Genomic DNA, 18,855 nt, shown 5'->3' with positions numbered 1-18,855 from the left:
CAGATGCCCTGTGGGCATAGTGACTTCTAACAATCACCATGGCTTGTTTGCTTCCTGAGCCAGGGATTTAGTTTTTATACCATACCCTTCATCTGAGGCAGCCTCTACCACATATAAGAAAAGCATTACGAAGAACGTGGTTACATCCATCATGTAATACATGCAAATATTCTCAAAACATCTTTCCCTCTGCCCTGTCCTGAGACACAGAATAATCACGACACAGGTCAGAAACAGCTCTACAAAACCAGACTCGCATGAAATGAGCGCAGTGCTCTCTTGCTCATGTTACAAGTATTTTAAGCAAGCATTAGCTGATCTCCCAGCACTGTACATGACTGCGTCTCATGATCTGCTGCTAACGGAGAAGCCACAGTCCAGAACAGCTGCAGGATCACTGACACACATTTTCATCCACTGCACGTTTTCACGTAGAGTTTATTCATTCTTGTCACAACTGCTTTATCTCAAATGTTGTTAGACTTCCCACATTTCTCTTTCATACTTCTGTTCTCCTTCAAGTCCCTAATTTGCTAAAGGCTAACCCCAAGATAAAACAAAAACAAAAAAAACTCAACCACCACTGCGTTCTGTGGGGTACAGGTCAGTGCTTGAGTTTCTTAGTGCTTCACGCAGAAATGGTTTACGTAAATTGTAACTAACACGTTATTTCTGTTCCTAAATTCCAATGACTACAGAATACTGTGATGCAGCCCAAACCAGTCGATAAAATTCCATCTATCCCTGCACTAGTTCCCATGAAGCAATATCCCCATCCCCACAACATCTCAGTATGTCCTTTACCAGCTAGCTCAAGGTTCAGAGTTAAAGACTTTCCACTCCCATAAACAGACACATTTTTCTCATGATGAACAGAAATCAGAAAGGAAAAAAAAAAAAAAGAAAAAAAAAAAACTTCCCAGTGTGTCACGCAGAGGGATGCAAGCCCAGCACTCAGGGCCAGACTCAGCGACGACTGTGCGTATGAGTCACGGGGACACTGACCCGGGACAGAACGATGCCAGAGTTCCTCTGAGGCTCTGCCTTTTGGGAGTGACCTCTGACTTGCAAAACATTAACCACCCCCTTCCTGCATCAGCTGCATGAGGCACGGCACCTGGGTGCAGTCTGGTGAAGGAGAGCTGCCTCTCTCCCATGTATGCAGAAGGAAGTCCTGGTACGGATGGGCAGAAGCTTCTTATTTAGTGCCTCTAAAAGGGACATGTGATGGCTTTGCTGGTACTGCCTCCCAGGCTGCTACTAATTTGTCTAAGTAATGGAAAGCCAGCGTCTTGCAAAAGTCACCATATATAACCTCATTTCACAACATGGATGCAAAAGGCTTTACATTCTTTATAAAACTTCTAACTTTATAAAGATTGTAACTTGCCTGTGCTTGAGAGGGAACCAGTGATTGAAATCCATATTCTGCTAAAACAGCACAATAATGCATAGGACAAGCCTATTAGATGAGAAAGAATGATTTTACAGGCTTTTTTTCCCCTCTCTTACCTGCACCAAGAAGAGATAAGGCAGGTCTGCACTACCTCTTACCTTATATCTTTTTTTACATCCAGGAACAGGACAGGCAAAAGGTTTTTCATCCCCTCCATTCATGCACATTGAACTAAGGATAGCTTCAGAGCTGATAGCACTTTCTGTAGTCCAGGACTCATCACTGTCTGATTCTTCATAGTCGACTTCCTCCTCGTCATATTCACTACCTAGAAAAGCAGGGTAGCGAGATAAACCAAGAATAAATAAGAGCGCAGTGAGATAACGCGTTCTGCATTTATTACATCAGTTACAATGACTTGCAATTTCCCCACTTCTGTCTTTGCTGGAAGACAGCTACTTTTAATTTTATAAAGCTATCCTTCTTACAGCTATTTATTCTTTCATAAAGATACCAGTGGCTCTTTTTCTAATAACCAAGACAGGCATTATTAATACATCGTCATAAAGAGCTAACCGCGTGGCGCAGCAAGTTGAAAGGATTGATTTTAAAACGCACTTTCCATTGCTCCTCCAACAACAGGACCCCTCCTTCCTTCCCAAGGCCCAACAGAAAATGCGTTTTCCCTCCGCCCTGCAATCAAAGCTCATTTTAAGGCTTTTCTTTATGCAATACAATACTGAAGAGCGTAATTCTACAGATCATAAACAGTGTAAAATAATATGTTGACAAGTCCTAATGCATTTATTAGCCCTTTGGAATTAATGGGAATTATAGCACAACATTAATAAGAATTATATTGTAGCAATTACAGTTGTGAAATTCATTCCCTCAGGTGTAGGGATAAATTGCATTGTGTGGCTGCCCCGGACAGACCGCATTATGTTCCAGATATGCTACGGCAGCCATTTGAGCAGCTGGTGCCGAGTTTATTTATTATTTTAAATTGCAGTAACTATTAATGAATGTCTCTGAAGAAACTGAACGTGAAACGAGAGAAATTGGGAAAGCAGAATTGCAGCCGTAAAAATACAGTAAAAAAGAAGCAGGGGAGGGAAGAGCCCCGGCTGATTAAAAAGAAAATATATGCACAGAGGGAGGGAGAGGGAAAGCTTAGGGAAACTTCTGTGGTGTCAGCGGGAGGTGGTGCTGTATTTCCCCTCCCCTTTATTCTTCCCCTTTCCCAGCTCTGCTAAATTTTATCCTTTCTGCTGAAAGATGATTTGGCTCCAAGTGCTGGAACGGCTCCCGTTATTAAAGACAGTTGCAGGACACTCGCACGGCTCTATCTGCTTCCCTCACATGTCCTCCACGCAGCTCGAAACGCAGACAGTTGCCTTATGGCACTTTAAAAAAGAAACATCGCGACTTCACAAAGAAAACCTTGCTGCAGTGTACAATGGGGGCTTTGTGGGATTTTTTTCCCCCCCTCTGCTGCTCGTGAAATTAAATACGCACCTATGGCCTTCAGTTCTCCTCTCCCGACCCCCCCCCCCCTGTAGGCTCCCTCCCGCTCAGCACCTCCTGCTCATTAAGCAAAAACGCATGTCAACTGGTAGCTGTAAGCACTTCGGGCTTCTGAGCTTTAATCGGATACTGGAAGGCAGCTTACAGATGTCAGGCTATCCACGTTGCCTTCCTGCGGTTTCCATCCTTTCGGGGTGGTGTGCAGATGAGGAACGATGGATCATTTCCCCATGAGCGCACGCACACACCATGTGCAGCATCTGCAGAACTGCAAGGCCGCTGCCTGAGATCCCTCATCCCACACAGAAGGACTGAGAGCCAAGGAAAGCATTATTGACCTCTTAAAATATTTCTGAACTCTAGGAACAGTTAACCTAAAATGAAGTTAAGAGTTGTTAGAGTTTAATTAACTAATAAAAAAAAATGGAGGCAAAACCACAACTCTGCTTCTACGATTTCCTGCCCTTGATTGTATCTTGATGGAAAAAATTCCTCAAGCTGCTCCTTTCATGCTTTTCAGCTCAGTCCTTTTTTTGACCAAATGCAACAGAAAAACCTACTGTGAACAACTATATGCATTTCTAGGATAAGAAAACACACAAGGGTTTCGGTCACTGCCACCAACAATTTCTGCCATCATAAAGAACCCCTTGAAGGAGGGTGATCTCCTCACAAACAGGATTTTGTCTTCCTAAAGAAAACATCACCTGAGTCTGTGACATCTACTGAGGATATCATCACTCTCAGTGACAACAAGGAACACGTAATTAGAAAACCTAGTAGGCAATACAAAACAGAAGGGACAAGATAAGCAGAAGTGGTGGGGAGTTGAAGCAACTATAACGATGCTTCCTTTATTTTCAAGGCATCCTTTAATTTTTCTAATAGCTTCACACAGATTCAACTCTGCAGCAACATTTGCCTGGCTTTTCTTACAAGACTCAATGAAGGAGGGAAGAAAGCAAGAAGCATGCCTGAGCAACTGCAAGGTCAGCGCATCCCCGCAGTTTCATTTTCATCAGCTTACCTGCATCGAAACACAACATTTTGTCCAGTGCAGATGAAAGAGTTGTTTAACTGTATAAACAAGCTCTCTGTTATCTCTAGTTTTTAAACTCAGACTTGCCAGTGGGGATTTTACAAATAGGATTACATGAATAACCATAGGAACACGCTTTCCTTCTCTCCCTGAGCAGCCACACTGCTAGCTATGCAGCATACCTTGAAGGCACATGACTTTACCTTACACAAGCTGGAACCTCAGAGTCTACCACTGCTCTTATCTGACAGCGTCCTACTGAACTCAGTTGTTTGTGCTCTCTTAAAAGACAACAAACAATACCCAAAATGTATTTAAGAGGGAGCTGGTATAAACAAAACGTAAGAACTGACTGCCTTAAAAAGAATTCACTAGCAATAAAAATCTCTCCTTTAAATGATTATGTTGTTTCAGTTGCCATAGAAAAACAACACCGCTTTAGTCACGCTTCTAACCGATTCCGCCTCTGAATTTAATTTCCTCAGTTGTCAGTGTCTGAGAGCAGCGACCCAAGCAGTGCCCCACCAGCCTCACTGCTTGCGTGCAACAAACCAGAAAGGGAAAAAAAACAGATAGAAGAAACAAGAAGCCCAGCACGCAGGTCAGGGACTTTAATTAAGCACCACACGGCCACGGCTGGGCGCAGCGTTCCCACGCCGGGCGGCAGTCAGGTGTATGGGCAGCCGGCCAGGGGACAGCAGTGGTGCAGGGACAGCAGTGCGCAGCTCCGCGCTTCCATCGAGATAGAGCTTTCTTACTTGCTGCTTCTTTCTTTTTTAGACTTGGGTGCTGTTGCACAATAGTAAGTGTCAATATTTGCTTGTAAAGGGAAAAAAATAAAGAGTCAGCATCCTTGCGTCTAACCTGTGGCCTGTGTCAGGGTGTGACAGCCATCTGAAACAACCACTGCAAAGCTCCTGGAGCCTCAGCTGGCTGCCCCTTGCCAGGACAAAAGGGTGCTGGGTTGGGGCACAGTGCTCCTCTGGGCAGTGAGCAGCCCCCCCTGCAGCACAGCACACATGCTGGTGGCCTCCCTGCTTCTCATAATGCTCAGAAGGGCCACTGTTCCCCACTCCAGTGTTCAAAGGAAAAACATCCCAACTGGACTTCTGAAGCAAATGGCTGCTCCAAAACTCCACAACACGCACCTTTATTTGATGAGGTTCTAAATACCTGGAAGGGAAAGGCTGATGGAGCAGCTCCTGCTTTCAGCAAGGTGTTGTACAAATTTACAATGTTACTACCGTAACCAAAGGTAGTTCTGCAGCAGCAAAAACCCTGAATTCTCCAGCTCTCTCTTCTGGCCATGTTCATCCCAAGCCTTTCTGCTAGCTCCCTGCTTTTCACCATATCCAGCCGCATGCATCATACAACTTTCATTCTGAGACCCCACAAGGACCTCACCCTGGGCTAGAATTAATGTTTTCTCTTCTCAGTGACTAAATAACATCTTCCCAGTGCTGCCCTTACTCCTTGCATGCAATGTTTCCTTGGTTCTGTCCCACAAAGCCACCTTCTTTCTCCTTATTCCAGCAACCACACCAAAAGGCTCACTTCAGCAGTGCTGCCCCACTATATTAAAACAAAACAAAACACAAAACAATCCAAAGGCAATGAAAGAAAGCTAGGGTTTTGTTTGTTTTCTGGAATTTCCTATGCTGAGACTATGCCACTGCCACTCAAGCAAGGGGTGGGCTTCACGGGTGGAGATGGACATAAGCTGGACACCAGCAGGCACTGCTCGTGTTGGCTGCCATGACAGAGCCAGGTATTGCATGCAATTATCACTTGTGGGAAGGTATAAATTATATACAGCGTCACAAAAGCAAACCAACAAGTTACTTCTGTTCTAATTTTTATGCAGCGTAAACAAAACGCATTACAACTGAGGTGATGCTCAGTGATAAACAGCAGCTTATTTGCCAGAAGAAAAAAAATATATACACTTAGAGGAAACTACGACTGCTGCCTGGGCACTAAAAAGTCTTAATAGTGTGAAGAAAAGCAAAGTTGCAGCATCAATACCTCTTCCACCTCTTCTTCTACTCAGCTTTGCTATTGAAGTCTGTGAGTATGTCACGTCACCCTACAGCAAAGACTTGACCTGTTGCACACCTATCTTCTACTTCTTCCAGCATGTGACATAAGTAACTTAAACACCTCAAAAGCATCTTGCAGGAGTTAACTATCTGACATCCTAGCATAGACAGCATCCCAATTACAGTGCTGAAAATCTAAACTTTATCTTTTAGACTTGCGGAGGTTATTTGGTATTCACACCTCTTAGCCGAGATCCAATTCTACATTTCCTGTGCACACCTTCATTCCTTTGCGTGGTTTCCAGAGGACTTTCTTCCTCAACTTGGTTCTAACAGGTGCACATCACTTGCAGTTATTTAATGCGTTTAACTTCTGTAGCGTGCCTTGTAGCACTAAAAACACAAAGCTGATTAAAAACAGCACGTGCTGCATGTGCAATTACAATAAATATGATCTATCTTGATCTGTGATCAAGAACATTATGAGTTCTTCCTTTCTCCTCCCAAGGAAAAAATAAAAACAACAACAAAAAAACCCAAACACCAAACAACATATCCTTGCCAACTATTTCCAGGACCAGAAAGCATACATTCACATATGCAATGAATAACTACGAGCAAAAAGCCCACTGCAGTGGGAAGCAGCATTGCTAGTGTCACTGAAAGTTCACGGTTGTTCCAATGATCTCTCATAAAAATTCAGCTTCACACTTTGTCCCGTGCGGGACTCGCAGTTTGTATTTCACAGAAACAGTTTTATGAGAGCACTTCTTATGTTAAGGAGTTTGCATTCCCGTATACCACGACAGCTTCTTTGATTAAAGGAAAAGAAAAGGAAAAAAAAGAAAGAAGAGAATAATTAATATTCCAAGAATTGTGGTCTAACACTAAAGCACATTTATGGAATTATCAAAGTTCTCCCCCGCATGTCCATGGTCTCCCTCCATGCTCAGCAGCAGAGAGAGCATTCCCACAGCTGATATTCATTGCTGGTCTGAGGGCATATCAAGTCATTCGAAACAGAATATTCTTCCTTTATATTGAGCGCAGGAAGTAAATGCTAGGAGCAATGAAATACAAAACAGTTAAATAAAACATGTCACAGCTGCCACGCATGTTCTTAGCGTAGAGGCTGCAGCAGGGCTCTTTGGCTGTGACCTGGTACGAGTGGCACAGTGTGCTGGTTCTGGCAACAAACTTCCAACACTGGATCACCCAAACAGTCTGAGCTGGGGTTTTTCCTTTGCTTGCTTGCTGTTGGAGAAAGAACTGAGAAGACAGAAAATGCTTTTCAGCCTCTGTGACAGGTCCATTCAGATTAGTCTTTCATTTTCCCAAAAGTATGTTAACCATTCATGTCTGCGAAGATGCTAACACATATATAATACAACCAAAAGAAGCTTGGGTAGATAAAGCAGACCACTGTGTAAGTGCTACAGATGCTGGTATTTCAGACTGCAAGTGCAATTCTGGTGTTTGATTAAGCATCTACGTGGCATGAGTGCTGAGTTCCCCATGGAGAGGGCTGGATGGGCTGTCTTCAGGCAGCAGGCACAATGCACACCGCTCAGTCTTCTTTCTTACTCTAGCATCTCTGGGCTTGGTTCCTGAGCGAGTTCCCAAAAGGCAGAGGAATGCTTGGCAGCACTGCCATCGCTTGAGAGAGCTGCCTGAGGTGGTCATGGTTTGTCAAGCAGGCGTCCGCCAAGGCTGGCAGAGACCTCCGTCCCTCCGCACGACCACAAAGGAGCCCCCAGAGCAGCAATTAAAGCTTATTACTGCCTCGGCCTTCCAGGGAGCCGCAGCAGGTTTTGGTGGCTGTGCTCTGCGTGTCCTGCCCTTCAGCCAGAGCCCTGCCCTTCCTCACAACACCAGTCAGAGCAGGATTCGGCCAGAAAAATGTCTTCTGGAGAAACTGCCTTGCCTTCCAGCGCTCTCCCAGCACAGATTCAGTATCGGGCACTAAATGACTGGCTGTTTAGGAACCATTATTATTTACAGGAACTGATTTTCTATTGTCTCTGGATGAGGCAAAGCTCAGTTAATGAACAAACCCCATGAGAATTTCAAAAATGTGCCTCGTGTAATGATGTGCATGCAAATTCAAGTACAAAGAGTAATATGATTTTCAACATTGTTTTAATTCACAAAGTACTTGAAAAAGCTCTGAAGAAGTGTTATACCATGAACTACTTGTTTGTTTGTAGCTCTCAGCCACCAGGGTCTGCTGCACTAAGGGGCAACATTTAAGCAGGCAGGGTGTGATCTGGCCTTTCTGGACATCCCCCAGGGGCACTCAAAGTGGCTGTAGAAATGGCAACTGCAACTTGGCAGTCACAGGGAGATCCCAAAAAGCTCATCTGTACAGTGATGCTTTCAACAGGATCATCCCACAAATACAGGTAAACACCCACTGATAACCTCGGTGTTTTAAGTAAAATGGCAGATGGGGCTATTCCAACATTTATAAGCACTTTTGGTTTCATTTAAATGCTCACTGTAAGCCTACACTGAATTTTAAGCGACCTAAGATATGTTCAATTAAAAAGTTTGAATCTTAGGTGTAAACCACAGAAACTTCAGATCCTATAGGTAGAAACACAAAAGCAAATAGACTGTATTCTCACACAGCATGACTTCAGCTGAGGCAGCCTATTAGGGAAATCACCCCAAAATGCTGGAGATAAAGCTAAAATGACAATGGGAAAAAAAATCACCGTCATCGTGCTTATTTTTTGAAGTACAAACAGCATCACATTAGCATTCTATATTTTTATCTGCTGTTAGTAAAATTTGAAACTACTTACACGTTAGGTCTGCTCAACATTCTGGGCTACAGGGAAATCAAAAATAATAAAACTAGGGTTAAAAAAATTCCTCTAGAGCCAATATATAGCTAGGTGGAACAGCTGGGTTCTGTCTGGCCTTAGGAACAATTACATGCCACTTTCTATCTTGATATATCTGTATCTTGATATATGCATGGCAAAGAACACTCTTTAAAAATAAAACAGAAAGTCCCAGCTTGGAGCTTATAAATCCATCAGAAGGAGCCTGCACACCTCCATAAGCGGATACACTGTAACTTATTGGATGTATAAATGCAAATAAAACATCCATGTAATGAGGTAAATTAAAAAAAAAATCTCTATTTGCAATTAATAGTGAAACAGCAACTAATCACAAAAACATGCATGGAAAGAAGGGATTCTGGAAAGAAACAGTCAACTGATACCGTGCCATGTGTTTTGTACAACAGGACCTTCTGAAAACGCTGCAGAGGTGCTAAAGCAAATTGTTAGAATGTCACTGCACAATGTGCTGTTGAGGTTTTATGGTCACACTGCGCCAATAGTCTCGGGAAGTTATTTTGCATTCTTACATAAACTTTTTTTTTTTTCCCCCAATCCTATTTTCCACAAAAAAAAAAAAAAAGAAAAAGAAAAAAAAAGGGCTTTCAATAATATACAATCTTCTGTTTATACACAGCACAGGGAAAACACGATAAACCCAAGGACACAATCTCTGCTTTAAACGCATCTCAAAAGCAGATTTCTACAACTCCGTATAAAGAAGAATAAGCTATGAAATGCTCACCAAACAAGAGCATAAGCTTCCTGTAATTAAATGGCAGTGTTTTACATGGCAACTTTTTTTAAAATCATGAAAATAAAAAAAGTAAATAAATAAATGAATCCAGCAGACCCCTCCCAACTGAGGCTTAACTTGTAAATTAATGTAACAGTAATAAAATCGATGCCAGCTGGAATCCTTTCTTTCTCTGGCTTTGGCATGAGCCACAAGTGCAGGTATATGCTTGAGGAAAAACAAAGCCGGACATTTTCCACCTTTAGTCACGGGATGTTAATTAAACTCTGGCAAACGTTTAAGGATAGACTCAAAATGTTCAAGAAAGAATTAAAACCAGTTGGGGCTGAGAACAACTCCATCCTTCCTCCCCCTTTTCTCCCTCCCAAACATCTGTTCCAAAGTTTTATTCCAAAAACCACAGCGAGAAGAACATTCATAATTAATGTTATTTTGGCTTTTTAGTCGCTAGGCCTGCATTCTGAGGTTAGCAATACAAAAATGCAAGTTCAGGGCGCTTTTGCTGTACTTAAGGACTCTCCTGATGCATGAAACAAAAAGGTAGGGAAGAAAGAGAATAGAAAAGCTCTTTTTTTTCTTTTGCTTTTCATAAAAAGAAGGAAAGACGTAGGAGCAGTATCAGGAAGCAGTTTCATGTTTAAGATAAAGGATTACAATAAAAACTACCTACATAAATGAACTGCAGTTTATGAAGCTATGAAAATACATTTGAGACGTGTTTTATAACACCAGGTTAAACATGCTTTACAGCTGCACAAAAGCCATTCAGCCACTTACAGTACAGGCCATAAAACTTGCAATGCACACACTCCTTACCTACCCAACTGCTACATGCTTCCCACTTATCAGCACGCAAACCCAAAAATGATGCACCGAGCTACGACCAGGCTGCAAGTCCAACAAATTGCTGCATTGATAGCACTTGCTGCACGCAGAGCACAGCTGATTTTAGTAGAATTTAGCTATGCAGCTACTTCCAAGATGAGCTGGATGGGTTGAATCATCATGCCAAAGGTGTCCTTTGGCAAACTGCCTACAGAGGACCAGGGCACCCCAGAGCTCTTTCAGCAATTTTATGCTGAAGAGATTCCACGTTTGCAAGCCCTGGGAGGATTACAGCTTTGCCCAACAACATGGGAGGCAATGGCAGATTCTCCATTTCAGTGCAGTGAAGGCTAGGAGGATTTATTTTGTGCAAAAACTACACTTAGCACAAAAACTACCTGCCTGACCATCTAGATTTAAGAAACCCCATCAACGCACCCTAATAGATAACCCAATACTCAAAATGAATAGTAAAGAACTAAGTTTAATTCTGAACCAAACTGGCTTTTGTCATCCTACCTACGTAGAGGATAGGGCTGTAAAGGTTTTTAATAAAACATCATTATTTTTTGAAAAAGAAAAACAATTTTAACATCCAAAGATAAGCACATATTCAGGAAGGAGTCGTATTTCCTCTCATTTCTTTTGACAAAATAAAATTCGCACTGCAGTGCCCTTGGTATGCAGCCACAAACCTTCCTTTGCGGCTATCTTGGTTTCAGTAAGGTGCACAAACATACGTTAGGAGGTGTGAGTTGTTTCATACAATGCATCATTACCCTAAGGCTGAAATGAAAGTACTTTTCAAGTTGTTATTTTCCACTCCTCCTTGGCTTCTGGTATCCTTTGGCATTAGAGGCAGAAATGTCAGGAAACTGCTAAGGATGCTGCTGCTGTCTGACTATATATGGAGATATCTTAACAAGACAAGAGACCGTGCTAGGGTGGATCAGGTCTGATCTTCAGTTAGAGCTGTGCCTCCCACCTGCAAGGCCACAAGTGCTTAAAATATAAGAGAATATATAGTTTTGGGGTTAGGAAGTCTTTAGCTTGGTAACATGTGAGAGCTAAACGGTCCCTGCATTTCCTGGCATTTCACCTCATTTTGATGACCACGTACTGGCTAACATCAACTCACAATACACCATTTCCCCCATGAAATAAAACTCTCTGTGTTTTAAATCATCAGGTGTGAAATGGCACATTAGCCCTTCCTTTTTTCTACCTCTGATTTGCTTTGGCTAGCGTGCAAAGAAAACTTAGACATTTGCTTAAGTTTCACCATCTTCAGCACACTGAAGTGCTGGCCTAAGAAAGTATGTATTTTTTTTTCTGCTAGGCACTGTACTAACTTTCTGAAAGCCGTAACTCCTTTCAGTATGCAGACATACAGCACTAGTAGAGCTAGAGTGTTCTCAGCTCTTGAGTCACTATAATGGTAAAAAAAAATCCCGTTCAGTCTTGCAGTGTGGAATTTTGTGTGAGTACTCATGTGCACGTATGTATACGTGATTCAAACAGCCGCCTAAAAAATGCCACATGTCCTTCTATTGTTTCCCACCTTCTGAAATACATTTGTGCATTCAGTTAGCACCTTTTGAGGTAACTAGCAGATTATTCATCGAGCTAAATAGCTGTCGGGTTTTTTTTAACCCTTCCACCGATTGGCCCTTGCAGCGTAAATACACAAACATGAATGCTGTCACTGTTACTCAGGACCACTGAAGCTCCTTTTTGAGTGTCAAGCTATTCCTACATTAAACCAATTATGCCACAAGCCACAAAAGGCAGCCACATTTAGACAAAACACATGCCTCTTTTTTTGCATTTGGGGGGATGAAAGATCCACGTTCAAAGGATGCACTTTCACACCAAAAAGCTCCTATCACAAATTAACAGAGACAATCTTTAAGCTTATCGTACATTTTCTGTTCCTGACCCCGTTAAAAACGGTTTGTCAGGTTAGACTCCTAAGATGGGGATTATAAAACAGTTCCTGCACTTGCAAGTACTTTAAATCTATGAGCCATGGTTCTATTACTCCTTTGTAGCTCAAAAATCAAAACCAGTGATGATTTTACGAGTTGCTGTAGTCTAGACAACATAGTTACTTTTCAATGAAATTGTTCCTCGGGGAGAGTACTGTGAAAATTCCCATACAATTAATTACAGGTATGTGCAACTAAAATACAATTCTGCCGCACAGTAGCTCTATAATTGCTGGTACGTTTTATGTCTGTATCAAACAAGAATGCTCCAAATGAGCTGGGAGGAGGAAATACAACGAACGGGAGGCTGCACATAAAGCTTCCTGCAGTGAGGGAGATGAGTAAGATGCACTATGAATTTTCTGATGCACCTTCTCCTCCAGCAAAATGCAGACTTCTGCTGGAAAGCACTACATCTAAAGACCGAGTCAGTCTTTTGTCACAGAAAACCGTGCTCAACACATTTTTTCCTGCCAAAGTAAAAATGAGAAATTTAACAGAAGTGTATGGAAAACATATCCATAAAGCTGGAAAAGGAAGGGGAACACAAAATGCAGAGGAAAGCTTTGAGAAGAATTTGGTTTTTTGTTGGTTTTTTTTTTCCCAAAAAAACCCTTCGTGTATTTTCCCCTCATAGCACAGCCCTATTTTTCCCAACAACTATTTAAAATAATTTGATTTTCTGAATGTAAGGCAGATGTGGATGTGGTTTGCAGAACGGTTGAAGCTTCCAGTTTTGCCTGCGAGATGATAAAAACTAACCAAACAAAAAAACGACCCATGGGCAGACCTCCCCGGCTCCTGTTAAGAGACATGCCTGTCACACAGCCACATTTCATTAAATGCCGTGTAACAGGACGGTACAAAGGAAAAAAAAAATCAAGATATTCTTTGATGGATCAAAGATATGAAAGATACAAAATAATGAAATAGGAATGGAATAATTTAAATAGTCTTTTCTATTTAGTTTAGAAAGCCTCTAAACTTTCACCTTTCTCAGGCAAAATCTCCCTTCCTTTCTCACCTCTATTCCATTTCCCATGCTGACTGCTGGCCCTCAGCAACCTCTTATTGCCAGAGCCCCCCCTGCAATCTTGCTGGATGCTGTTCCTTACCTGGCTTATCTCCCATGCTAGATATGAGAAACTAATCTATCACTTATTATTTTTTTTTAACTATTCTCCTTGTTTTGGCTTGGTTTTGTCAGTGAGTAATCAACGTCCTACGTAGTCTTGCTTCTTTAAGGAATCTGTACAACAGGATTGCTGGAAAGAAGGCTTTTACTGAAGCCAAAGCAGAGTGATAAGCACTTGAACATTTTCCTCTGAAAAACTGGATGAAGGAGACGAATATGTACAAGTTTCACGCTTGGATCCCTTTAAATCAGAGGAACGTAGCATCGAGCTCTGAAAAAGCTACGTCTTTATAGCTGGTGCTGAGCACAAGTTCCACCTGTGCTGAGAAACCTATAGGAAATAATTGTGCTTTCACTTATTATTTTTCATTGTTATTGGAAACCTCCTCCTACAGCTTTATTCCTCAAGGCAGAAACTACCACTGATTTTACTTATTATTCATGCCCAGTCACAACCTCAGCCAAAAGCTTGTGCTAAAATCTCCTACCATGTCTCAGCACACACACATATATTACAGTTAACTCATACGTAGATCAACTGTTTCACACAATGGCCTTCATTATTTTTTAAATTATTTATGCATTTATTTTTTACAAGAACACCCATAAGGCTCAGTTAGAATAGGTGCCTCAGACTGCTAAATGCTGGGCAAACATATGTATATATTAATTACTGTGTAGGATTAATATAGGCCCCCAAACCTGCAATTAGATGGAACCATTTTGGCTCCAATAACCACAAACAAAGTTCTCATTCGTCATCTGCATGGAAAAGGTGAAATCCTGGCACCAGCCAAGTCCCCCAGAGGGAAGCTTTGCCATAGACCACAGTGCAATTGCCTCGAGATACTTCATCATGTATTTTATTGTACATTGTAGGACTGAAATATCAGATGCATTCAGACAAACTTCCATTATGCTGGAGAACATGATTTGGTCTACACATTTTAAGTATGGCTTAGTTACTTGCCCACACTGTTTATACAAGAGTGGGCCTGCATATCTAACTTTTAAGTAAAAACACTGCACACAAGTGGCAGCTAAACAAGTAGAAACTTCTGTTAATCTGAACAACTAATGAGATGGTTCCTCTTACACCTCAAAGTGTGTTTTTTCAAGTTACAGTAGAACTTAGTTGATTTGTGCTTTACTACACTCGGCACCCCATAAGTCATACACACAAAAATGTGGCACTCTCAACCAACTTCTCAGCGACGATTCAATTGCAGTGTCCAGGGATTTGATCTCATATTTCTACTTTTTGTTATTTTTTTTCAGTTACATTTGCATGACACTATACTATATTACTATCAGGTGTAGTAATTAAACCTGAGTATTTCAGATATGCTAATGCAGGTGAAGTTTGTTTTTTTTTTTTTTTTGAAGTGAGTGGCTAATGTTTTGTGCTTATATAAATTCTTGAGTTTGCAACTCTGCAAAGTGCATACATGCTTTATTCTGGTCTGACAACACGACTTGTTAAATGCTCAGATTCAGGCATTCAGTCCCTCAGTGACTGGTTTGACGCTTACCACTAATTGGTGCTTAAATGCATTTGAGACAATTTTATACATTTGCATAAAAGCTGAATTTGTAGCAAATTTTTAAAACACCACACCCACCGACTTGCCTGTCCTAAGATAATTTTGCAACATACTATCCTTAAAAGAACACAGCACACCACAAAAGAGCAAGCTCTCTTCTACTCACATCCGTACTGAGCCAATCCGCATGGCTCCAAGAAAAAGCTGTTGCAGATTATCAAGCGAATAGCAGATTTAATGGTTCACAGTCTGCTCTGATTCACCCTAACATGGAGTTCAGAAATACCATCTGCTGACAGAAACTGCAAACACTCTGATATAAATAGCAGTTGTGCTAAAATTTCAGATTAACTGGGCTACGTATTGATAGCACATCTGTAAACAAAAAGCTCTGAGCGCCTCGTTCCCTCTCCCTTCAGTCCTCAATCAATTTCAGACTTATTTTACATTTCTACTGTCCACATTAAACTTACAAAGCAGCTTAGCTAAGCAGGTCTCTTTGCTGGACTCTGTTTAACTTGCTGCAATGGCTCTCATCACAACAGCTGTCTGTGCCATGTGATAACTTCATTGTTGAAAGCTTAACATATGGAAACTGTGCTAGAATGCTAGCTGCACTGATACCTATGAAGAGAAACGAGCTTTTGCGTTACAAAAAACAAGACATTTTTCAAACAACTAAAGTAACAAAAATCAAACACACATTTAGAATCTAAACCATATTAGTTTCTGGCACGTCTCTCACCCTATTTCAGTACCCAGTTCCAATGGCTGATTACTATTGTGTTTTTGATTGCTATTACCAGCAAACAATGGGTGGTTTGCTTTCAAATTTAGCATTTTCAAAAATGAGAATGACTAGGTTCAAGAGAAGGCCCTTGGGGTTCCTTCAAGAGTTATCCGTGAAGGAAAGTGCTATACAGGAGAATTCTATGAATAATATCTCATGTCACTGAGATAACATTACTTGACTTAACAATGCTTATTGAGAAAGCTCCCAAATTGTTCCATGCTGCTTTGCAATCTCCCCCAAAGCAAAGCTCCCACGAAGACAAGCTCTCAGTGAGCCACAAGCGAGGTGGATTCTTACAGCTCTCATTTCTGAGACCCAGCTGCCTTGGACAAGAGGAGAAAAGAGAGCCTAAGCTGTAACACAGACAGTTTAATCTCCTTTAAATTAGTCACCCATAAAGGGAACAATGAAGCTCTAAATTATTTCATCAGTAGCAACACCCGTTAACACCAAAAGGAAGCTGTAACTTTTTGGTCAATGTTTGGCCAGGAGTTGCACTTGAAAACTGAACAAAATCCAAATGAATAGGAGGAAAGATTAATAGCCTGAGTTGTAAGAATCTATTAACTTTATTGCATATGAGTTTATACATACATGGTATTAATCACAGAAGACACTCTGCAGTGGAGTGAACGGGGAATTATTCTCTTTAAAAGAAACTAAATCTACAACACAACTAAACATTTAAAATCATTGTACAGATTTAAGAGTTCAGTTACACCGAGTATTGAAAGTACTTATTACAACAGGCTCTGAAAATACACACCAGCTGAGGACTGATTTTTTTTTTTAACTGAAAAAATATTAAGTTTCACTTCCTGTCTTTAAATCATATATTATGTAAGCCACGGTTCACCACTGGTATGATTTATTAGAAAAACATCAGCCCATTTCACATGATACATTCTAACTGGCTGAAATGGTGCAGCTTTTGGATTACTGACAGAGCTACAAAGCAGTCTTGATTTCAGCTATGGATATGCTCTATGCACTGTATCTAGACATGCACTATAAACTACAGAGCTGCCACGGATCTGCCAAATGGTTATTCAAATAATACCCTCAGATGGTACATGCAAGGTTTTCTAAGTCAACAGTACCAACCTGAAAGCCTCAGAGTTTTACTTTATGTCTAAAAATATTGTTTAGAATCTTTAAGCCTGTTGGATTATAATATTACTGGTTTAGCTCTAGATTTATTAAACATTCAAGTATACAAAGTATTTTTTTCCAGCAAATTATCAATTTCAGATTTCACTTTAAAAATAAAACAGAAAAACAAAAAAAGGAAGAGGTAAAAATGTTGGGGGTTTCTTGTGGGTGGAAAATGGGGACAATGTGGTAAATATAAGATCGGACTGGTGGAAATTTCAAAGAACTTGGCCATATCGTAGAAATGTAAAACCTTTCTAATGAAGTCAATCAGAAATGACTGCACAAATGTGACTCCCCAGAAAGGCATTTACCCTAATTAGTAAGATAAACCAATAGGTAGTCAGCTATTTAAATGACAGCTGCAAATCAAAATGGGCATTGCCAACTCCCTCATAGGGTCAGCTCTGACCACCCATGAAAACTTACTCCTTTCATCTCCTTTACAAGTGGAAGGACTGACACATGGCTGTAGCTATTGCAGCCAACCATAGAATCCTCAATGCTTGCTGCCAGGACTCACTGCCATCAGCTGCCCAGTGCAATCAGGCAGTAAGTAGGTTTATAAACCTATTAAAACTGCATAAATGTTATACCTTGTAATCTATTAAAATCAAAATAAACAGGAAAGGAGGACTGAGAGCCAGTTTCTTTAGAGCAAAATGTAATGCCAATTATGAGGTTTCCAAATATTCCAGGCTTTTTGGGGGGAGGTGAAAGGGACAAGACTTAGGGCTGATCCATTAAAAAGCCAGTTGGTAGTATTAAGCCCTTGCTTTAGGATTTATAAGAGGGCCAAAAATTCACTCCAGGCTGAAATTTACAAACCCAGGTTTGGAGTCATTAAAAAAAAAAAAAGAAGAAAAAAGTCATATATACAGAAGGAGAACAAAAACAAAACAGTGACTTCAGATGATTTTTGGCACTTCTTCAATGCAAAAAAACCTACTGTTTATTTTAGTTTATAAGTTTGAAACTTGTTACTATGAACTACTTTTTTAACTAAAACTGAGACACGGTTATTTCATAGCAAATTACTAATAAATCACTATCACTCAATCTTTTTAAAGCCTTTCAGTATGAAGAGATATCACAATTTTCAAAGGAGTGTCAACACTCTGACTTCCACTCAAAACCCAGGAAATAAGGGGTGGAAATTTCATCTGTGAGCCACACATATCTATAAAAATGTTTAAGAAATTAACAGCCTATGTTGAAGATGCAATGTCAGCCCCATTTTTATCCATAACTAGACTTCATTAGTTTTGTGGGTTTAAAAAGGACATTTAAAAATAAAGGCAACACAAGTTTTTGTGACTTAATTGAGCACTCCTTAAAAGAAAGATATTTCAATGTTTGAGAATGTTAATGTCTTTCCAAAATAAGCTGTGTGCTGCTGCTACTTAGCTCTACTTCCCTTGCACCCTAAGGAGTCTATTACCGATGGAAGCCATTTCTTCAGCTAAATCCTGCCTGTGAATCCTAACAAGAGCTTTAAGCCTACTAAACGAAGTCTCCTGGGAGACACTATTGTTACAACAAACACTGGAACAAATTTCTTAAAGTGAACTGTAGGCAATTACTGGAGGATGTAGGTCTTGAGAAGAGAAAACTTGTTACAGGAGACGGAACAAAAAGTCAAACGTAAGCAGAGACAGCAGATGCCAGTCATCCCTGAGGGAACAGATGGGAGGTACAGAGAATTAACTGCTGCCTTTCTGCTTCCCACCAAAATCACAAATGGGCAGTTTCAGGGGACCAACACACACACACACACACACACACACACACACACACACACACACACA

General features: G+C 40.9%; 1 protein-coding gene across 3 annotated transcripts in view; it reads right to left on the bottom strand.

The window, feature by feature from the left end:
• JAZF1 (JAZF zinc finger 1) overlaps positions 1-18,855 on the bottom strand; it is a 171,365-nt gene that overhangs the window by 6,936 nt on the left and 145,574 nt on the right. For all 3 annotated transcript variants that reach the window (XM_042817548.1, XM_042817549.1, XM_042817550.1), the window contains exon 4: positions 1,555-1,724. In XM_042817548.1, coding sequence (XP_042673482.1) covers positions 1,555-1,724 — 170 coding nt within the window. The remainder of the gene's footprint in view (positions 1-1,554; positions 1,725-18,855) is intronic.

Source organism: Centrocercus urophasianus, unplaced genomic scaffold, assembly GCF_019232065.1.
Source record: "Centrocercus urophasianus isolate 14NV4802_14NV808 unplaced genomic scaffold, USGS_Curo_1.0 seq_16, whole genome shotgun sequence".
NCBI classification, from domain to species: domain Eukaryota; kingdom Metazoa; phylum Chordata; class Aves; order Galliformes; family Phasianidae; genus Centrocercus; species Centrocercus urophasianus.
Note: the sequence above shows the minus strand (reverse complement) of the source record. Positions and strands in the feature narration are given on the sequence as shown.